General features: G+C 40.7%; 1 protein-coding gene across 1 annotated transcript in view; it reads left to right on the top strand.

Moving 5' to 3' along the window:
• The first annotated feature begins 2996 nt into the window (after positions 1 to 2996).
• Positions 2997 to 24065, top strand: part of LOC119088881 (delta and Notch-like epidermal growth factor-related receptor) — a 35566-nt gene continuing 14497 nt past the window's right edge. Inside the window, exons 1-2 of the mRNA XM_037210034.1 lie at positions 2997 to 3210; positions 11460 to 11591. Of these exons, the coding sequence (XP_037065929.1) occupies positions 3012 to 3210; positions 11460 to 11591 (331 nt within the window). The 5' untranslated portion in view covers positions 2997 to 3011. The remainder of the gene's footprint in view (positions 3211 to 11459; positions 11592 to 24065) is intronic.

The raw sequence follows: 24065 nt of genomic DNA, 5'->3' as shown, positions 1-24065 counted from the left end.
TTCAGATTCTTGACTTCTTTTTTCTTTTACTGTTTATATAACTATATATGTTTATAAACATATATTAACACACATATACACATCTATATAGTTTCAAAATATATAAACACAACCTGCTCAGTTCATATAATGTTACTTGTATGTGGATGTTTTCAGGGCTGGTCATTTTGTGTTGGATATTCAATGGGTGTGTTATTACCTGAGGAAGTCTCTCTCTCTCTCTCTCTCTCTCTCTCTTTCTCTCTCTCTCTCTCTCCCTCTCTCAGAGAGTTCTTGAATTTGATATGGAGCCAAGTATGGCTTTAAACTTTTGTTTCTCTTGCCCCAAAGTTTGGATTACTTGTGTATGCTGCCATGCTTGGTTTCTGTGGTATTGGGGATCAAACACTGGGTGAGTTACATCCCCAGCCTCTAGAAATAGAAACTGAAGGAGAGATCCTGTTCACCCAAATGAATAAGAAAGTTTCACATTCCCCAGACAGGGAGATTACCTTTAAGGCCCTGGACACAGAGAGGGAGTTAGGTCATGTTATAAGTGACTGTTTCCTGCAGGTATGAGAAAGCTGAGATCTGAAAAACACTTAAGAAAAACCCCAGGCATGATGCTGAGCAATCCTTGAATATTCTAAAATGCTCTGCTCAAGTAGGGCATTCGTGTGGATGTAGGCAGGAAGTTCTGCTTTATTTTCTTCTGTTCCCCTTTCTTGAGCCTGGTTTCTTAAGGCAGTGACAAAGAAAGGAGAGGAGAAGGCCAGCAAGATGTCAGAGCCCGCGGGATGAGTCATTGGGTGTGGCAGTCACTTGTGCAACATGAGCTGCTGAGGAAGTGGAGTGCAGGGGAAGTCAGCATCGGATCAGATCGCTGGGATTTGCTTCATGCTGATTTTTCTTGAGGCAGTCAGGGAGAATGAGCATTTCATTGTTTACATTCTCACCTAGATCAGTATGTAATTTCTCTTCTACTCCAAAGGATGTGGGATGAGGAGAGGGAGATGGGAAAAGGGAGAGGGAGAGAGGAAGGAGGGAGAGAGGGAGGGAGGGAGGGAGGGAGGGAGGGAGGGAGGGAGGGGAAGAAATCTGTGCATCCCTCTTGTACTCTGGCCTTCTAGCAGATATCCCACCTCCCAAGTCGTGCTGGGTTTTTCATTTATTAATTAAAAAATAATATATATTGTGAAAAGGGTGGGAGGGGTAAATAAAGCAGAAACACATAGCTGTGAAATGAAAGCAGTCTGTTTTGGAAGTAATCCAACCTTACTCAGACATTTGCAGTACACAGGAAAACATATCCTATTTTTCCTTTTACACAAGCGAAGTCTTCCATTTTCTCCAAGCACTTACTTAAACAATTAATTACATTTATTTATTTGTGTGTGTGGGCATATATGTCACAAGTACATGCAAGGAGGTCAGAGGATATAGCTTGTGGGAATTGAACTCATATGCCCAAGCATGGTGGCAAGCCCCTTTACCTGCTAAGTCATCTCATTGACCCCTTAGATCTTTATGCCTTGTCTTTTGTTCAGGGGGTGCCAAACTCCATGTGCGGCTCTGAGGTAAACTCTCCTGCCAGTGGATACTTTGAACAGGGATCACCTGTGGATCTGAGTACCAGCTCCTTTCCTTTGCTGCCTCAGTTTCCCCTCCATGAGATGGGGAATGAGGGCCTCTGTCTCCTGGGTGTTGCAGTGAGGAATAAATCAGACATAAGGCACACAGAGAGGGCTTGGGACATGTGCTGTCAGGGTGCCTAGAAACTTTAGCATGTGTTGATTTTCTTTTGCATGTGAGGTCCAAGCTTGGAGAGGCCCCCTCTCCCCTCTTCTTGTCTCCAAGTAGAGCTCGAACCCTTGGAACAGCTGGCTCCTAATTTTTACCTTTGTTGTTATTCAGCAATGTTGAAATGATGTGGGATGTCCTCCTGTCTGCTGTGAGTATGTGTTGCTCTCATTGGTTGATGAATAAAGCTGCTTTGGCCTATGGCATGGCAGAAAATAGCTAGGCAGGAAAGCCAAACTGAATATTGGGGAAAAGGGTAGTGTTGAGGGAGACGCCATCCAGTCACCCACCGAGCAAGGTACCAGCAGACCGGTAACACCATGGCCACATGGCAAAATATAGATTAGTAGAAATGGGTTAATTTAAGTTGTGAGAGCTAGTTAGTAATAAGCCAATGGGAAAAACATTTATAATTAATATAAGCCTCTGAGTGATTATTTTATAAGCGGTTACAGGACCGGGTGGGATACAGAAAGTCTCCAGCTACATTGAAATGTTTCTCAGGCTTTTTTTTTTTTTTTTTGAGACTCAGCAGTCGCCATTGAGTTTTTTTTTTTACATTCATTGAGAATTCTATATATACACACAATAATAATTGTGTGTATATATAGAATTATAGAAATAAATATATAGAAATAAACTATTATCATATATACCCCATCTCCTCCCCAATTCCCCCATGTCTGCCCAATACTTCCCTCTAACTTCATGTTTTCCTTTTCTTTCTCTGTTTTTGGGTAACTCATTAAAGTCAATTACTGCTGCCCATATGTGCATGCGTGTGGGGGCCCAGCCATAGAAAAAAATCTTAATTTTCAGGTTTTGGATTTCTATGTCATAGGCTTTGGGATATGCAGAGAAAATGCAGATAAGATTTCTTAGTAGAGCCTATGGGCAGGGGTTAAATTTGTTATTTTCTAATGATACATTTTTATAATATTCTAAAGTGAGGAGTGTACACATACATACTCATGTGCATACAAGAACAGATGTACAAATACACATGCACACATAGACACCCATGCACAAACAAGCACACACATAAACACCCACACATAGACATGCATTCACAGACATGCACACACCCACACAAATACACACACAGGCATACACACACAATACACACATGCACACATAGACATGCACACACAGGCACACACATACATGAGACACACACAGAGGCACATACACATGCACACATATACACCAAGAACCTGTCCTAATACTGTCACATGCTGGTGAAGCACCTTCCTTTTGAAGACTACAGGGATCGGAGAGTACTCCATGGGTCACCCTTTCTTATTTGCTTTTCTGCAGGAACACACTGTGAACTGTACAAGGACCCCTGTGCTAACATCAGCTGTCTGAACGGTGGTACCTGTGACAGCGAGGGCCTGAATGGCACATGCATCTGTGCACCAGGGTTCACAGGTGAGCGATCCATGAGTGTGTTTTCAAACTCACCACATAGTCCCCACTGTTTCCGAGGCCAGACAATCCCAAGCCCTCTGCCATGAGCAATTGCAAAGCAGGGGTGCTGTTGAGAAATGTCAGGAGACATGGCTTCAATGAGATCTATTTTAAAACAATAGACTATGTTGTCATTAAACTAGGTGCTTCTGAAGCCAGCATTTGTTGATTAGATTTGCTGATACTGCCATCTCTGCACACTTGCAGAGTAGGAGCCTTTATGAGAACACTTGGCAGTGTTAGTGTTAATGTAGTATGAAGTGGGCAGGAAGGATCGAGTGTTTTCTGTGTGAACTCCATTCAAACACTGTTTTATTTTTATTGAATGCTGTAGAAGTAAGAGTTTTGAGAACTATAGTCGGTGGGTGGTGTTGGGGAAGGAAGGTTTCAGGATCAAATGGGAATGTGGGGACAGACTGGAGTGCTAGCTAGAGTGGGCTGGGACAGCTGCGGACACAGGAGCTGGGGTCACCCTAGTCTTGATGGCTTCTGAACACTGTCAGGGAGTGGCTTCTATATTGGGGGAATCCAAGCTAACATGGCTTTTGTTTTTGTCCAAGCCCCCACCCTCCTGAGTTCAGGGAGCTTGCAAATCTGTGAATGTAGAAGTAAAATGTTATGTTGGATGTGTGTGCTGAGGAGATGTTCTCAGTTTTTATCAGATTCTCAAAGGAAGTCTGAAACCAAGAGAGTCCAGAGTATTCCAAATATTAACCTTGATTTTCCCCGCAGAACTCAGAAGTCTTGAAAACTAAAGAATAAGATCAGGGCTGGGAACACAGCTTAGTGGATAAAATGCTTCTGTACAAGCACGAGGACCTGAGTGATGTCACTGGGACCCACATACAAAAGCTGAGCAAGGGGCACACTTGTCCTCCCAGAGCTGGGAAGGGGAGACAGGCAAGTCCCCTGAGCTCACTGACGAGCTAACCTAGCCATTTGGCAAGTTCCAGGCCAGTGGTAGATCCTGTCTCAAAGCAGAAAGTGATTGGTGCTTGAAGAACAACATTTAAGGTTGTCCCTTGGGGCCCACATACATGAACACACATGAACATTCATGCACAAACACATGCATGTCCATATGTTCATGCAATACATGATACACACATACATGCACATAAAAGGAACACAAGATGTATTCTTTTGGTATGTTGTTAAGTCACTAAGGTGGAGGATTCCTCCACTATAGGTCTGGGAGAAGACTGCACATGGAAGAAGGCAGATGCTCTGCAGAGAATCACGTGGTGTCCTCTGCTGGGGACTACCTAGCTAGGCTTGACCTTTCCTTCCAGGACACTGTGACCCCCTCGAAACTCTACAGCACTTTGCCGAGTCCACTCTCTAGTCCTTCCTGGGGAAGCCAACAGCTGGGGGAGGATCAACTTCTGAGTTTTCTTCTATTTATCTGTTTCACACCCTGTGTTTTCCTTCCGGATTGTCCCGAGACTGAGAAGTGGGCTTGCTCCAGAAAATGATTTGCAGATGGTTTTGTTTATCTAGTGCTTTGTAAACACAGAGAGACATTTATATATCAGTTAGTGGAGGCAAAAATATATTGGGGGGCAGATTCCTGGGTCTTTTCCAGATTTTTCTGTCTTACCAGTAATAAAAAAATAAAGCATAGAAGAAATTAGGAGATATAAAGCTATTGAAATAACTCACTGGTTAATATCATAATGCTGGGAAATAACATTATTAATATATTGACATCCAAGAGTTTTCCTGAAGGTCTATGAATAGAATATGCATATATGTATGTGTGTACATGTATGGACACAAATGGAATAATAATATCCATGTTACTTTGTAGCCTACTTTTAATGTAGACTAAATAAATAATTAAATAATAAATGTGTTTCCATACCAAGAATTACACCTTTAAAATATTTATTTTATAAGTGTGTGTGTGTGTGTGTGTGCTTGCACATGAGTGCAAGTACCTACAGAGGCCAGAACAGGGGGGGGGGGGGGGGGGGGGCATTGGATCACTGGAGCTAGAGTTATAAGGTGGTTGTGAGCTGCCCAGTGTGGGTGCTGAGAACAGAACAAGGATCTTTTGGAAGGGCATCCCAGGTCTTTATTTTTAAAGCATTTTTATTGGTTGGCTTGTAGTTCATTCTATGAGATGTCATGATTTATTTTTAATTCATTTTCAATTTATTTTTGGGAGTTAAGAATGTTTCCAAATTACAAATAATAATGTGTCTGAGATTTAATAAAACTTGCAATTGGCAAACTAGTGTTTGAGAACCTCTTCATTAATGGAGCAGAGTGAGTTAGATAAATAATAGTCATCTAAGTAAATACTCAATCCAATGTCCCATTTCCCTCCAAACTGAGAGAGCTTCCCTGCTCTTCAAGCCTGGCATTCCGCACAGCTCTCTCCAAAGGACCACAACCCAGCATCCATCCTCTCCATCATTCAGTTATTGGCTTGGCATCCACCCTTTCCTCCAAGGCTTTGTTAATCTGTTAGCTGTATAGTGAGAACTCCCTATGGCCTTAGCTTGAGTTTCTCTATGGCAAAATGATGATAAACATTTTTATGTTTTTTTAAAATTTTTGTTATCTGAATATCTTCCATGGCAAAAGATCTCTTCATGTCTTTTGTACATTTTCCAATCCTGTCACACCATATCAAGGCCTCCTGCTATCAGCATAGTTCATGGTTACTGATGGCTTTTGTCACTAGTTGAGATGGTGTTCATTAGGTTTTCCACCATTTCATGTTCCCTCTTGTACCATGCTGCACTGTGTGGAAGGAAGTGACTTGGCATAGCTAACCCTTAATGAGTAGGGGCTGTGCTCCCCTATGAGGGTGGGGTAGCTAAAGGACTATTTGCAATTCTTCCCCATGAGAGATTTATTTATTCTCTCTCATTTATTAGTTTGTTCAACCATTTATTTATATGAATTAGTGTACTTAGTGTATGATTTGTGTTACAGGACAACACTTTTTAGTTTGTTTTATTGCTTGCAGTGTTCCCACTTTGGGCACTTGGAGGTCTTTCATTTGACTCCTGTGCCCCTTCCACATATCCCTGTGTGTGTGTGGGAGCTGCTGCTTGGTTGTGTTGTGTTTTAGCACTTGCATACTTCCTGATGTTTTAAGACTCTTTGGTCTCATCTCGTCTATTTCCTGCCCTCATCCTGGAGTCATCCATTTCTTCAAGGTCCCCTGGCTCCTTATTGGGGAATGATTGAAATAAACATCTAGGCCCTAAAAGTACTTGATGCTGTAAGATGTTACTGCTTTCAGAGCCTCTTGGCTGACAAACAAGAGAGTCTATGTATATATACTAATGTGGGCATATGGTGCACATACATCTTACTATGCAGCACTCTATACCTATATTAAGTTTAATGGGAATTCATGGTGAGGTTCAAACTCTAATCCTGCATCACTGGGATCATTTTGGTCTTTAATTTATCTATACCCTCCTCAACACACAATAATAACAACATATTAGTAGTTCCCACTATCCATTCACTTCATTATTCAATTCCAACATGCACAGTATCAAAATTGCTACCTCATGTTCTTTTAGAAAATCACTTTTCAAACTAGAATACAGGGTCTGCTTATGGTTCATTTTCATTTAGTTTAGCCAGGCCTAAGCCACTTGAACATAGTGGTTCAAGCCTATATTCACAGCACTCTAGAGGTAGAGGCAGGAGGATCACAAGTTCAAGGTCATCCTTGGCTACATAATGAGTTCAAGGCCAGTCTGGGCTACATGAGACCCTGTCTCAAACAACAACAGCAACGTCCCACTGCAACTCATTTTCAAAGTTACTAGGTCAGCAGCTCCCCTTCTCTTCAGTGAGGCTCCTCTGGTCTAGTTACTTTTCTTCATAGACTGCGTTCCACCATGGACTTTTCCAACTAGATGTTACTTATTTTTTCCTTTTAAATGTTGCTTCATTAGTTAAAAAGGCTATCTGTTTCTTTTTCATTGAACTGTTTTTGAACCTTGGTCAAAAATCAGTTGGCAATATTTGCGTGGGTCTATTTTGAGTTCTTCTTTCTTCTTTGTTTATTGATGTATCTGTTCGATTGCCATGCAGCCTTGATACCTAAAATCTACTGTAGCCACATGGCTTTTGAAAGTGGCTGAAGGACTCCTACCACTTTATCCTCTCTGGCCCCCTTTTCTCCAAATTTGTTTGGATGCTGGCCATTGTATGTTAACATGGTGAGTGACATGACCATATTTTTTTTAAATGCTAATCTTTTTATGTTGATCATTTTTGTTTCGACCCTCTACTGTAGTGATTGTTATGTCCTGCTCTTAAGATGGGACACTTAGTGGCTTCACTGATGCACTGTGTGTAGTGAACCTTGAATTCCTCCTCATCTGATGCAAGTTTGGGAGCTGTTGGTCTCTCACTCTAGTTGCCAGGGTTCTAGAATTCAATGCACACACACTATTTGATAGGAAACTTTAGTGAGATAGCATCATTCTGGGATACAATGTGCTTTAGTATTTCACATGCTTTATTTAGCTGAGGGGCACTGTCTTCTGTAGTAGCATTCCCTACATATGATTGTGGCCTCCATCAGTTCCAATCTTTGTCTCCTTAGCTCAGTGAAACCATTGTGTTTGAGATCTGGCTGCAGGTGGAAGTCCAGGGAGACTGTGGTGCTCAGCTGCCATGTTTTGCTTCTTGCAGCCCAGGACTGCATGGTGTCTAGTTATTAAAAGAGTTTTATTTTTCATATATTTCGTTCAGTCTTCTAGTTTATAGGTGTAGTGAAGACAGGTTCCAGTTTTTTCACTGTGATAGGAAAAGTTCTAAATAATGTTTTTGAATCTTGCTTCATCTACAATAAAATTCTATTAAAGTATGAAGGAACAAGCTAAAGAGTCTGCCTAGAGCCTGGCATGTGTTTAATGTAGATATTGTGGTTGCAGGGATTGTCATCTATACCTTTGAGCATAGACTCTGCTAACTCAAAGCTTTACTAACCATAATGACTTTGGATAGTATTTGGTTGTTTTACATTTCCTAATTTACCCAAGGAAAGCATTATAAATGAATCAAATGATTATAGCCTTCTCTAAGTACTACCCAGTATACATATTATCCACATTGCATCTTAGAAAACAGTATATTGAGAGTTTGGCAAGTGGCTCAGCTTTTCAAGTGCCTGCCATGCAAGTGTCTGAGTTTGGATCTTCAGCACCAGTGTGAAAAGTGGGGCACTGGCAAGGGGAAGGCAGAGAAAGCAGGGGAGTCCCCATGGCTTACTAACTATCTAGCCAGTCTAGCTAGTTAGTGAGTTCTGGGTTCAGTGAGAGACCTCGTCTCAAAGAATAAGATGGAGGCTGGAGAAATGGCTCAGCAGATAACAGCACTGACTGTTTTCCCAGAGGACCTGAGTTTGCTGTCCAGAGCCCACATGGTGGTTCACAAACATTTATAACTTCATTTCCAGGGAACCCGATACCTTCTTCTGGCCGCTTCTGGCACCAGGTATGCATGTGGTACAGACATATATGAAGGCAAAACACTTATGCACATTAAGAAAAATGGACAATGATAGAGAAAGATGCTAAACTTCAACCTCTGGCTTCCACATATATGTAAACCTACATGCATCTACATGCACATGTGTGTATACAGGAGTGCAGAAAGAGATACTGGGAGGGAAGGGAGGAGAGAGAGAGGAGAAGAGAGAGAGAGAAAACAATAGATTGAGAGGAAATTGTAAAAGACTTGTTCAGGTCTAATTTGCTATTCTTAGTCAAGGAGAAAAGTTGTTTTGCACCTCTTCACAAATGCTATTCAAGAATAGCAGTCATTTAAGAGCATTGCATTTTTTTTTCTAATTTAGGTGAAAGAAAATAATAAGCAAGTCAGCTAGAAAAACAACTGTCTCAGACCCACAAAATCTCAGACTCATTAAACTAACAATTAGAAAATACACACACAACCAGCACTAAGAGCCCTTCTAGTGAAATAAGACAAAATGCATGTTGACTGGAAATAATGTCAGTGTTAAAATGCATGGAAAGATTGATGCTTGCCTGGGTGTGGTGGGGCCGTGCTTGCAATCTCAACACTTGGGAAGCTGAAGCTTGAGGCCTGCCATGAGTTTAAGGTCATGTGGTGCACAGAGGGTGTGGCATTGACCTTGGGCTTGCTGGAGCAGAGTAGGGCTTTGGGGTGTGCCCAACCGTGACTGTGAAGGTTGGGAAGAGCCAGGCTGTTTCTATCACCATTGCTGTTCAGGTCATGGGTGTCTCATTTCAGAATTTTCAATGTCTGGATTCCCAGCTGAAGCAAGCTATTGTTCAGTAAATATCTCCATTAAGGCTGGTTTCCTAAATGGGTGGAAAGTGGCACTGATGTATTTATCTGTCAGAGCTTTGATTTTTGTCCTTCAGTCTTTCTCAATTGATGTGTTTTTCAACCAGTCTACCATGTGATGCCATCTGTAATGGTGTAGTCAGTCAATGCCTTCTCCTCTTAGAGTGATCACCCCACCGAGACACAGAGATCACATTTTAAACAGGTTAAAACAGGTTAGCGTGAGGCAACCAAATTTTGTCCTTTCTATTGATATAAATTACTATCTTTATTGCAAGAAACAAATTTACCCGATGTGACTGGATTGTGATCATTTTAGGATGACCCAGAGACAGTGAGTGTTGTTCAACAGATTTGATTTGCAATAGTGGAATGCCAGGTACACAAAGAGTGTGAAACAGAACAGACATGAAATCTTTCAGTGTGAAATTCTTCCTCTGAAATAATATGTGAGTAACATGTGGCAGTTTTATAACGTGAAGTAAACCGACAGTAGATAGAAAAGCAATTTAATGCTAAATAAGCCTGGAAGTAATTACCTGCAGACACCGAAATGTTGCCTTCTGAAGATGGGAACAAAATATTTGGTTTTGCTGTTAGTTGATTGTGATGATTAGAGTAGTGTTGTTGTTTTTTCTTTTCTTTTTTGCTTTCCTTTCTGTATGTATCTAAGCAAATGAGGGCTTGTTTTTAAAAATCATCTTTTCCATTTTTTTCCTTTTAAGAGAGATTGCCTTAGTGTAAAGTATCCTCTTCAGCTTTGATGAGAGGCCCTTAGGTTTAAAGAGTGTATTCATCTTGTATCTCTTCCTTGTGATGGCTCTAAAATTGTTCAAGGATGTCTTTTGTTTATGAAATTTTTGCCAGCAAGATACTTCCTATATGGGGATGTTTGAATCACAGTGATATTGGATTGTATGCTAGTTTGGCATGTTACAGCAGGTTCTGTAGGCAGATCAGAAAGTCTAGGATGTTGGGTCTCAGCAGGGTCTGGCCATTTTTGTTGGGGAAGAACAGACCAGAGTGGATGTTAACACCCTTTGGACCACCAGGAAGGAGTGTGTCAGATTTAGGCTAATCTCATGTTTGTAATTGTCACTCTAATCAGGCCTGAGGCTCCCCCTGAAATTTTCAGTCCCCTCCCTGCAGAATCCAAGCATATAGAGGGATTAAGAAAGGAGAATCAGTTTTCACAAAGGACTGGAACTGAGTATACAACTGTGTTCACTAAAGAGCAAGTGTCCAAACCAGCACACTCAAATACTTGGCTACAAAATAATAAACTGTGAGTGTTTTGCTTCCTGGAACTTCAGAAAATAGCATGAAATTCAGCTACTGACTCCAAAGTAGAGTAGACTCATCAACATTGGGGACCTATGTGTGCTTTTCAGGTCAACCTCCAAAGGTTTATTCAGATGTGAGAATAACTTTACTTCCTCATGGACTTAAGGAGAAAGTCTTCTTAGCAATGCCTTCGCTTTATTCAGTTTTACTTAAGTGAAAAATTTCTTGTCTGGAATTTTCAGAGTCCTTTACTTTGTACAAATAATAGGAAGGGCTCTGTGGCTAGAGGTCATGATCATCAGCCTGTGTTTTTGTCTCCTTCTCTTTCTTTTTCTTTCTTTCTTTCTTTCTTTCTTTCTTTCTTTCTTTCTTTCTTTCTTTCTTTCTTTCTTTCTTTCTTTCTTCCTTCCTTCCTTCCTTCCTTCCTTCCTTTCTTCTTTCTTTCTTTCTTTCTTTCTTTCTTTCTTTCTTTCTTTCTTTCTTTCTTTCTTTCTCTCTCTCTCTCTCTCTCTCTTTCTCTCTCTCTCTCTCTCTCTCTTTCTTCTTTTTTTTCAAGGAACTCATGGGGAATATGGGTACAGCCAATCACTGTACTTTTCTTTATCCTTTAGGTGAAGAGTGTGACATTGACATCAATGAATGTGACAGTCACCCTTGTCATCATGCTGGAACCTGCTTGGATCAGCCCAATGGTTATACCTGCCACTGCCCTCATGGCTGGGTGGGAGCAAACTGTGAAATCCGTAAGTATTTCAGCTGTGGGCTATTTAGTGTGGGTTTTTCCTTCAGCAAGAAGAGGATACTAACTATGACCATAAAGCCCCCATATCACTGACAGTTAAGCCATGAGACTCAGAAGGACCACTTCAGTCGTCCCTGTCTCCAGAGTCCAAGTAGTACTTTTGTCTCTTGCTGTCCAACATGCCTGCTCCTTGAGATTGTATCCAGCCTTTCCACTGGTGATGAACATCTTCAGATGTCATCAAAGTTCACTGCTACTCAGCCAAAAATGTGCTTAACAGACAAGTATTAAAATATTAAAAAAAATGCACCCTCTGCTCTGGAAAGTCTAAAAAGCAACACAGGATTTGAATTCATGTTGCCTCTTATTTTCAAATGTCTTTGAATATAGCAGGTTCCTTCAGTTGCTTGAAGAAAGAAAAGTCCAGTAAGGATGAACATGGAAAGAAGAGCTGAAAAGCAATGGGCTGTGGGTGAATAAACTGAACTTTGGATATGTCAGAATCAGGGTTTGATGTACTAGAATAGTGTCGCACCCTGATGGAGGTGACAATGACTGACATGGGATTTTGTTTTTATCTGCTTTGAAAACTGACCAATATTCACCATTGAGAGGCATTTTCTTATTTACTCAGGGCAGAAAAGTTTCATCTTATTCAGCCAGGCTGGCTTGGGGAGTGCTGCCTCCCAGTTCCAGACGACTCTCTTCATTGGAACGGTGTTCAGCGAGTGTTTCTTCCTGAACTTCTCACTGCTGACTGTACTCTCTGAGGGATAACAGGGCTTGGGGGGTGGCTCAGTCAGGAAAGTGCTTTCTAGACAAGTATGCAGACCTGAGTTTAGGTCCTACATAAGAAGCCATATATGTATAACCCTAATGCTTTGAGGCAAACATACAAGGATCCTTCAGGTTTCCTCACCAGTTAATTTAGCCAAATCTGTAGATGTAACCAACCATCTTATTAAATAAGAAACACAGAAAACAATGTAAAAGAGAAAGCCAAGAGGTCAGAACTCAGAGCTAAAATCTTACCCTTCCTCCTGCTGTGTCCCAGCTTCTTGAAAAGAGAGCTATTTTCTGTGTGTAAATCGTTTTTTCTAGTCATTCTGCCTTCTCATTGGTTGTAAACCCAAACACGTGACTGCCTCGTCACTATCTGTATGTACAGCCCCCCAGGTCTTAAAGGCATATGTCTCCAATGCTGGCTGTATCCCTGAACACACAGAGATCTATGGGATTAAAGGCATGTGCCACCACCGCCACACTCTGTCTATGGCTCTAATAGCTCTGACCCCCAGGCAACTTTATTTATTAACATACAATCAAAATCACATTTCAGTACAATTAGAATACCACCACACAAATCCATGACCCACAAGTTCCAATCATAGACCCTGTCTCAAAAACAAACAAACAACAAAACAAATCAAAGTGGGTGGCTCCTGAGGAACACCACCTGAGGTTGAGCTCTCCTGGTCAAGTGTGGTCCCTTCCATCTTTGACATCAGTGTCTCAGCTCCAGTCCATTCTGTAAGATGGTCTGACAAGGTGGCAAAACTGTGTGCGATCTTTTCTTGATAGACAAGTTCCTCTTCTGGCCATAGCAGGACTTTGGGCATTCCCTTCAACCAGAAAGAGATTCCTGGGCAAATTACAGTTTGTTGGAGTCTACTGTTATAATAGTATGACAGCCAAAAAGAGAGACACAATTATCTCTCTTTAGTGTACTTTCTTTCTTAACAAAATGGTTACAATTTGTTTTAAGACCTCCATCTTGAGGGATTTGATGAGAAAATTCTTGAAATATGCCCATGCCTGAGACAACTGTTATAAAAAGAAGAGCCAAGATTAGAAGATAGTATCTGGTAGCCATCCATAAGAACCACCTCACCATAGAATCTTGGCTTTAGTTACTTTTGAAAGGGTTGGCACAAGTGACTCCATTTTTGTTGGCTGTAAGAGATGGTCTTACTATGAAATCCAGACCATCCTTAGACTCATAATCTTTCTTCATTAGCCTCTCTGGTGAAACTGGCTGAGCATGACATTATTTCCATTCTGGTAAATCTTCCTCTATTATCTTAGAACAATCTTCTGTGAAGACATTATGATTAGGAGATATGCTTGAACATCAGAAGATGAGTCTGTTTGTGATCATTCCCTAAATTTGTAAGAGGTCTGAAGTTTTTATTTTTGTCAGTGATGCAGATGTATTATTCTACCAAGCCAAAGATTCTAAATTTTATTTCAAGAGTAGAAGCTTAGTTAATGTATAAGGAACTTTTGTGTAGTTTTCTGTGGACTGATGCTAACTGTTGCTGCCTCTTTTGTATGTTAAACATACAAACAATGGTCTCCTGAATTGATAAAGCTAGTATGCTTCCATCTAGAGCTGGGATGGACGCTAATCCTTCCTAGGATGATGTTCATGTACTCCTAATTGGGTATAGCAATCTGGGTTGACATTTATCACTTTTAGGCCTTGAAATCTATTGTTTCATGAGTCCCTGGCTTTGAGGGTTGCTGATAAGAGATCTAAGGTTATTCTGGTGTTTCTGCACTTGTAGGGGAGTTGTTTCTCTTACAGCTTTTAATAGTGTTGGTTTGCATTGTATTTTTGACATCTTGACCATAATCTGTTGAGGAGATGTACTTCTCTGGTCAGTCCATTCGGGGTTCTATATGCCTCTAGTGTTTGAGTGTCTGATTCTTTTCCCAGACTTGGGAATTTTCTGCTATGATTTTGTTGGCTATAGTTGCTATGCCTTTAGTGTTCATCTCAATTCCTTCAGCCCATGGATTCTCAGGTTTTGTCTCTTGACCATATTCTAGAGTTTTTAGATCTTGTGGTCATGCTCTTTTAATTTATTTACTTTTTGTTATAGATGTTTGATTATAGTGTTTCTTCAACCTGCCCTCTACCCCTTAGAGTCTTTTTTCCTGCTTGGTTGTCGCTATTGGCCATGCATTCCATTGTTGTTTTTAAATTTGATTTTTGAGGATTTTTTTGTTTCCAACATCTCCATTTGTTTATTTTTTCAGAATCTCCATTTGCTTGCTGAGACTTTCTTCTGTGTTGCTGACTTTTTCATCCACATGGCTGATGTTCTATTCGTTTTCCTCTCATTTTCCCTCTATGGTGCTGACTTTCCTCTCCAGGCCCTGGACTAGATTCATCTCTTTGTTTGTATTCTTTCACAGATCACTCATTATTCTTATCAGAAATATTTTGAAGTCTTCACCTGGCACTTTGGGCAGGTGAGTTCAGTGGTTGTGGAGTTAGGATCATTTGGAGGAGTCAGGTTGCCTTGGTTTCTTATGTTCCTTACACTTCTTTGTTGCAGTCTATGCGTCTATTGGTTTGAATAGCTCTTCTGTGTTTAGGAAGTGTGTTGTGTTTTATCATACAGCCTACTTTGAAGGCTCAATTCCCCAGTACAAGTAGGTGGGAAGAAAACAAACTATTTTGAGAAACAATTACATCACACTATATAAAATACAGAAATAAACTTAAAAATCAAATATAGCGGCAGGTAGGCCCGCGGCGGTGGCACACAGAGATAGACGGGTCCAGCAGCGGCCGACAGGGACATTCAGGCCTGGCAGCAGCCCACAGAGACATTCAGGCCCAGCGGTGGCCCACAGAGGTAGACAGGTCATGTGGAGGAGACAAGCAGACACAGGTAGGTCCCCAGCGGCGGCCCGCAGAGGTAGATGGGCCCACCGGCGGCTAACAGGGACATACAGGCCTGGAGGCAGCCAGCAGAGACATACAGGCCTGGTGGCGTACCACAGAGGTAGATGGGCCCGACGGCAGTGACAAGCAGAGGTAGGTAGGCCCGCGGCGGCAGCTGGCAGAGACATACAGGCCTGGTGGCAGCTGGCAGAGACATATAGGCCCAGCGGTGGCCCGCAGAGCCAGACAGACCCAGCGGCAGCTGACAGGGACATACAGGCCCGGCGACAGACCTGCAGAGGTAGACAGGCCCAGGGACGGAGACAAGCAGATGCAGCTTGGAACAGGGACACCACTAACCCCAACACCTGGGGAAGAAGCTATCTCCATGGGATGGAACCAGAACGAATCTGAACACTCCATCTGAGGACAAACCAGGGCCCAGATGCTGATCCTGTGAAACCCAACTACTTGGAGGTGTTGGTGAGACTACCCCGCTCAATTGAAACCCATCTGGGAGAGGTTTCAGATGCCTACAGTTTGAAGTCTGAAAAAACAAGATCAGCCAGGAGTTGACGAATGAACAAAACGTGACCTGGGAACACAGAAGAAGGCGCTACCCAGCCACCAAACCAGATCACCAGAATAATAAGTATATACTTCACCGACTGAAATCAGCTGCTCCTGAAGAAATAGCCCAATAGCACCAATTTAACCAAGAACCCCTACTAAACCAAGACTAAAAATTAGAACTAGAGAGGCACTCTCAGACACAGACACCATCTGCACTGCACAGAGGAAGAGATGAGTAGACGCAAGTGCAAAAATACAGGCAACAACATAAAGACCTATATGGCAACATCAGAACCTAGTGATTCTACACCTGCAAGACCTGAACATACCAAGACAGAAGAAACAGAAGAAATCAACCCTAAAAATGACTTTAAGAAGATGATAGAGGCCCTTAAAGAAGAAATAAAACATTCCCTCAAAGAGGAAATAAAAACTTTCCTTAAAGAGGAAATGAAAAACTCCATTAAAGAGGAAATAAAAACTTCCCTTAAAGAGGAAATAAAAAACTTCCTTAAAGAAATGGAAGAAAAAATGAACAAAAAATGGGAAGAAATCAAATCAAGCCATGAAAAAGCAATTAAACAGATGAAAGAAACATTCCAAGATCTGAAAAATGAATTTGAGACAATAAAGAAAACACATGCTGAAGGAATGATGGAAATAGAAATCCTGACTAAACGAACAGGAACTACAGAAACAAGCATAACCAACCGATTGCAAGAGATGGAACAGAGAATCTCTGACACTGAAGACACGATAGAGAAAATAGATTCGTCAGTCAAAGAAAACACTAAAGACAAAAAAGTCATAACACAAAACGTCCAGAAAATTTGGGACACCATGAAAAAACCAAACCTAAGAATAATAGGGATAGAAGAAGGAGAAGACTACCAACTCAAAGGCACAGAAAATATATTCAACAAAATCATAGAAGAAAACTTTCCTAACCTAAAGGAAGAAATACCTATGAAGATACAAGAAGCTTACAGAACACCGAATAGGCTGGATCCAAAAAAAAAAAAAAAGTCCCCTTGCCACATAATAATCAAAACACTAAACACACAGAACAAAGAAAAAATATTAAGAGCCTCAAAGGAAAAAGAACAAGTAACATATAAGGGCAAACCCATCAGAATAACACCAGACTACTCAATAGAGAATATGAAAGCTAGAAGATCATGGACAAATCTCATGCAGACACTAAGAGACCACGGATGCCAACCCAGACTATTATACCCAGCAAAACTCTCAATCACCATAGGCGGAGTAAACAAAATATTCCAGGATAAAACCAGATTTAATCAATACCTGTCCACAAACCCAGCCCTACAGAAAGCACTAGAAGGGAAAATCCAACCCAAAGAAGCTAAACACATCCATGAAAAATCAAGCAATAGATAATCCCACACCAACATAAAGAAGGACAACACAACACAACCACAAAAAATAAACAGGAATTAACAATCACTGGTCATTAATATCCATCAATATCAATGGTCTCAACTCACCTATAAAAAGACACAGGCTAACAGAATGGATAAGAAAACAGGAGCCATCCATCTGCTGCATACAAGAAACACACCTTAACTTCAAAGACAGACACTACCTCTGAGTAAAGGGCTGGAAAAAGGCTTTCCAAGCAAATGGACCTAAGAAACAAGCTGATGTAGCTATCCTAATATCTAATAAAATAGACTTCAAACTAAAATCAATCAAAAGAGATCAGGATGGACATTACATATTTATCACAGGAAAAATCTACCAAGATGAAGTCTCGATTCTAAACATTTATGCTCAAAATACAAAAGCACCCACATTCATAAAAGAAACACTACTAAGGTTTAAAATGCACATCAAACCCACACATTAGAGTGGGAGATTTTAACACACCACTCTCACCAAAAGCTAGATCTACCAGACTGAAACTTAACAAAGAAATAAAGGAACTAACAGATGTTATGACTCAAATGGACCTAATAGATATCTACAGAATATTCCATCCTAACACAAAAGAATATACCATCTTTTCAGCACCCCACGGAACCTTCTCAAAAATTGACCACACGCTTAGCCACAAAACAAATCTCAACAGATACAAAAAAATTGGAATAACCTCCTGTATCTTATCAGACCACCATGCCTTAAAGTTAGACCTCAACAACAACAAAAACTATAGAAAACCCACAAACTCATGGAAACTGAATAATGCCCACCTGAAACATCAATGGGTCAAGGAAGAAATAAAGAAAGAAATTAAAGATTTCCTAGAATTCAATGAAAATGAAAATACAACATACCCAAACTTATGGGACACTATGAGAGCAGTGCTAAGAGGAAAATTAATAGCTCTAAATGCACATATAAAGAAGATGGAGCAATCCCATACCAATGAATTAACAGCACAACTGAAAGCTCTAGAACAAAAAGAAACAAACTCACCCAGGAGAAATAAACGTCAGGAAATAATCAAATTGAGGGCTGAAATCAACGAAATAGAAAACAAGAGAACAATACAAAAACAATGAAACAAAGAGTTTGTTCTTTGAAAAAAAATCAACAAGATAGACAAACCCCTAGCCAAATTAACCAAAAGGCAAAGAGCACCCAAATTAGCAAAATCAGAAAAGAAAAGGGAGACATAACAACAGACAACAAGGAAATCCAGAGAATCATCAGATCATACATCAAAAACCTGTACTCCACAAAAATGGAAAACCAGGAAGAAATGGACAATTTTCTGGATAAATACCACATACCAAAATTAAAACAAGACCAGATAAACCATTTAAATAGACCAATAACCCATAAAGAAATAGAAACAGTCATCAAAAGTCTCCCAACCAAAAAAAGCCCAGGACCAGATGGATTCAGTGCAGAATTCTACCAGACTTTCAAAAAACTAATACCAATCCTCTTCAAAGTGTCCCACACAATAGAAACAGAAGGAACACTACGAAATTCTTTTTATGAGGCTACAATTACCCTGATACCCAAACTACACAAAGATGCAACAAAGAAAGAGAACTACAGACCAATCTCCCTCATGAACATTGATGCAAAAATACTCAACAAAATATTGGCAAACCGAATCCAAGAATACATCCAAACAATCATCCATCATGACCAAGTAGGATTCATCCCAGGGATGCAAGGATGGTTCAACATACTAAAATCAGTCAATGTAATACACCATATAAACAAACTGAAAGAAAAAAACCACATGATCATCTCCTTAGATGCTGAAAAAGCCTTTGACAAAATCCAACACCCCTTCATGATAAAGGTCTTAGAAAGATCAGGAATACAAGGAACATAATAAAGGCAATTTATAGCAAGCCAACAGCAAACATCAAATTAAACGGAGAGAAAAAAAGTGATACCACTAAATTCAGGAACAAGACAAGGCTGTCCACTCTCCCCATATTTATTCAATATAGTACTAGAAGTTCTAGCTAGAGCAATAAGACAACAAAAGGAGATCAAAGGGATACAAATGGGCAAGGAAGAAGTCAAACTTTCACTATTTGCAGATGATATGATAGTATACATAAGTGACCCCAAAAACTCTACCAGGGAACTCCTACAGCTGATAAACTCCTTCAGTAAAGTGGCAGGATACAAGATCAACTCAAAAAAATCAGTAGCCCTCCTATACACAAATGATAAAACGCCTGAGAAAGAAGTCAGAGAAACATCACCCTTTACAATAGCCACAAATAATATAAAACACCTTGGGATAACACTAACTAAATAAGTGAAGGACCTTTTGGATAAGAACTTTAAATCTCTAAAGAAAGAAATTGAAGAAGATATCAGAAAATGGAAGGATCTCCCATGCTCATGGATAGGTAGGATTAACATAGTAAAAATGGCAATCTTACCAAAAGCAATCTACAGATTCAATGCAATCCCCATCAAAATCCCAACACAATTCTTCACAGACTTGGAAAGAAAAATATTCAACTTCATTTGGAAAAACAAAAGACCCAGGATAGCTAAAAGAATCCTATATGATAAAGCAACCTTTGGAGGCATCACCATCCCTGACCTCAAACTCTACTATAGAGCTATAGTAATAAAAACAGCTTGGTACTGGTATAAAAACCGACATACAGACCAATGGAATCGAATTGAAGACCCTGACATTAATCCATGCACATATGAACACCTGGTTTTTGACAAAGGAGCGAAAACTATACAATGGAAAAAAGAAAGTATCTTCAACAAATGGTGCTGGCATAACTGCATGTCAATATGTAAAAGATTACAAATAGATCCATATCTGTCACCATGCACAAAACTCAAGTCCAAGTGGATCAAAGACCTAAACATAAATCCAGTTACACTAAACTTAATAGAAAAGAAAGTAGGAAGCACTCTTGAATGCATTGGCACCGGAGACCATTTCCTAAATAAAACACCAACAGCACAGACCCTGAGCACAACAATTAATAAATGGGACCTCTTGAAACTGAGAAGCTTTTGCAGGGCAAAAGACACAGTCAATAAGACAAAAAGACAGCCAACAGAATGGGAAAAGATCTTCACCAACCCCACATCTGACAGAGGATTGATCTCCACAGTATATAAAGAATTCAAGAAACTAGACATCAAAATACTGAACAGTCCAATTAAAAAATGGGCTTAAAAACTAAACAGAGAATTCACAAAACAAGAACTACAAATGGTTGAAAGACATTTAAAGAAATGCTCAACATCCTTAATCATCAGAGAAATGCAAATCAAAACGACTCTGAGATACCACCTTACACCTGTTAGAATGGCTACGATCAAAAACACCAATGACAACCAATGTTGGAGAGGATGTGGAGCAAAGGGAACACTCCTCCACTATTGGTGGGAATGTAAACTTGTACAACCACTGTGGAAATCAGTATGGCGGTTTCTCAGAAAATTAGGAATCGAACTACCTCAAGACCCAGCCATCCCACTCTTGGGCATATACCCAAGGAATGCTGATTCATACCATAAAGATACATGCTCAGCTATGTTCATAGCAGCACTATTTGTAATAGCCAGAACCTGGAAACAACTTAGATGCCCATCAACGGAAGAATGGATGAAAAAAATGTGGTACATATACACAATGGAGTACTACTCAGCAGAGAAAAACAATGAAAGCATGAAATTTGCAGGCAAATGGATGGAACTAGAAACAAATCATCCTGAGTGAGGTAACCCAAACCCAGAAAGACAGTCATGGTATGTACTCACTCATAAGTGGATTCTAGATATAAAATAAAGAACAATCAGACCACAACCCATAGAACCATAGAGGCTATATATATAGCATGGAGGTCCCTAGGACGACTGTGGCTTATAATAAATTTTGGTTTTACTCAATTATTGAAAAAAAAAATAGCCAAATGAATGGAAACACATGAACTATGAACCAAAGGCTGAGGGGCCCCCAGCTGGATCAGGCCCTCTGAATAGGTAAGACAGTTGATTGGCTTGATCAATTTCGGAGGCAACTAGGCAGTGGGACCAAGTCCTGTGCTCATTGCATGAGTTGGGTGTTTGAAACCTGGAGCTTATGCAGGGACACTTGGCTCAGTCTGGGAGAAGGGGACTGGACCTGCCTGGACTGAGTCTACCAGGTTGACCTCGGGGGAGGATTTGCCCTGGAGGAGGTGGGAATGGGGGGTAGGCTGGGGGTAAGGGGAGGGAGTGGGAAGGGAGAGAATAGGGGAACCCATGGCTGATATGTAGAACTGAATGGTATTGTAAAATAAAATATATATATATAAACAAAAAAAGAAAAGATAAAAAAAATCAAATATAGCACATCAATACATCATCAATGAATATAAAACTGAAAATGGCAAAACCACTGTAGACTCTGACACGAAGGTAAAAATTTACTGTAGTAAATTAGTGTGAAAGAGCGAATGAATGAAATAAGGAAAGGAGTTGAGAAAGGAGTGAAATGGGAGAGAGAAGCAAGGTTAAATCATCAGAAGGAGAAAGGAGGGAGGTGGGCGGAGAAGCTGGAGAGAGGAGCAGAGAAAGTAATTGAAAGAAAAGGAAAATAAAAAATGACTTCTCATTAATGACAAAGCTCAGAAGGTAAATTAGGAAGCTAAAAGGGGAATAAAATATTAAAAATGATAGTATTAAAAGCAATGAATATAGAACACTACTAAATGTAGGTGGTTGGTTTTTTTTTTTTTTTCTCTTTGACTTTCTTGGGGGCCCACCACCCAGCTCCCAAATAAATGCATGGAGTCTTTTTCTTTCTTAAAAATGCCCAGCCTTAGCTTGGCTTGTTTCTGGCCAGCTTTTCTTATTTTAAATTATCCCATCTACCTTTTGCATCTGGGCTTTCTCCTTTTCTTTTATAACCTTACTTTCACTCTTACTCCATGGCTGGTTGTGTGTCTGGCTGGCTGGCCCCTAGCATCCTTCTCTCCTTGTTCTCTTGCTCTTCATTTCCCAGATTCTCCTTCTAGTTGTTCTCTCGGCCTGCCAGCCCTGCCTATCCCTTTTCTTGTCTCCCTATTGGCTGTTTAGCTTTTTATTAGACCAATTGGGTGTTTTAGACAGTCAAAGTAACACAGCTTTACAGAGTTAAACAAATACAACATAAAAGAATACAACACAGCCGGGTGGTGGCGGCGGCGGCGGCGGCGGCGGCGGCGGCGGCGGCGCACACCTTTAATCCCAGCACTCGGGAGGCAGAGCCAGGTAGATCTCTGTGAGTTCGAGGCCAGCCTGGACTACCAAGTGAGTCCCAGGAAAGGCGCAAAGCTACATAGAGAAACCCAGTCTCGAAAAACCAAAAAAAAAATTAAAAAAAAAAAATTAAAAAAAGAATGCAATACATATTTACATTATTAAACAAGTGTTCCACAGCATATACAAATGTCTACAACAACTAAATGTAGAAAAAAATGAAAAAGCAGGAAACAGAGAGGACAAAATAGAGAAAAATAGAAAAAAGAAAAATATTCCCTTTGAATGGACAGAATTAGATAAAGACATGGAGGGGAATAACAAATAAAAGCATAAAAACTCTTAAAAATACAACAAAGTAAGACTCATCTAAATACATATACAGTAAGAGGGTGGGGACTGGTGAGTTGGCTCTGTTAAGAGAACTGGCTGCTTTTTCAGAAGGCACAGGTGGTTTGGTTCCCAGCTTCTACACACCAGCTCACAACAGTCTTTAATTCTGGTTCCTGGGAATCTGGACCCTATTCTGGGTTCCATGAGCTCTGCATGCATATGGTACACATACACACATGCACACAAAACACCTATACATGTAAAATAAAAGTCTCAATAAGGGAACATTTCAGGGGTTACCAAGAAAGAACAGAATGATGAAGTGTTGGGCCAGCTTGTTTGTTGGTCCTTGAAAATTAGAGTGATGTGGTGGATGTCAGTTAAACTGTGGGCTCCTTAAAGTCTGAAGAGTAGTCTTGATGGAAGCAATTTTCATTGCACAGGGACCTCTCTCTGTGGACCATATTCAGCTTTCCTTTCTGTATAATGTACAGACTCATCTCTTGAGACTCCTCAGGTCTTAGTCCTCCAGTGGCTGATGTTTTAGTTGGAGATGTCCCCCAAGTGCATAGGTGTGTAGGTGACAGTCCTGGCACCAAGACTGGTCTAGGCAGAGGCCCATCTTCGTACTTTCAAGACCTCCTGAGTATGAATCATCCTGCTGGAGGAAAATGGCTCTGGGAATCCTGGGCACCCCGTTCTGGAACTTTAGAGTTCTCAAACTTGACAGCTGTGAAGGACAGACATGTGGCTTTAGAATCTGATCAACTCACTGGCCTCAAGTTTAGCATCATCAAACCCCATGCTCAGAGCTCAGCTGATGAGCTCTGCCCACAGTTACCAAAGGCAGGCTACCTCTCCATATGCACCTCTCAGCCTTAGCCAAGCCCTGCTTTCCCCTGTCCTTTCCTTTGTCATAATCTACTCCTCTCCTATTCTCTAGAACTGCCTCTCTAGGCCTTCCTCACCCAGGGGCAATGGCAGGCCAAATGGAGAGTCTCCCTGACCTGGGAATGTTCTCTGACCCCACTGTAGCTCAGTTTGTTGGCTTTTTAATTGTTATTTTATGTGTTTGCGTGTTTTGTCTGCATATTTGTCTGTGTATCATGTTCATACCTAGTACCTGAAGAGGCCAAAGAGGGTGTTGGATCCCCTGAACTGGTGTTACAAACTGTTTTGAGCCACCCTGTAGGTGCT

This window comes from Peromyscus leucopus, chromosome 13, assembly GCF_004664715.2.
Source record: "Peromyscus leucopus breed LL Stock chromosome 13, UCI_PerLeu_2.1, whole genome shotgun sequence".
NCBI lineage: Eukaryota > Metazoa > Chordata > Mammalia > Rodentia > Cricetidae > Peromyscus > Peromyscus leucopus.
Note: the sequence above shows the minus strand (reverse complement) of the source record. Positions and strands in the feature narration are given on the sequence as shown.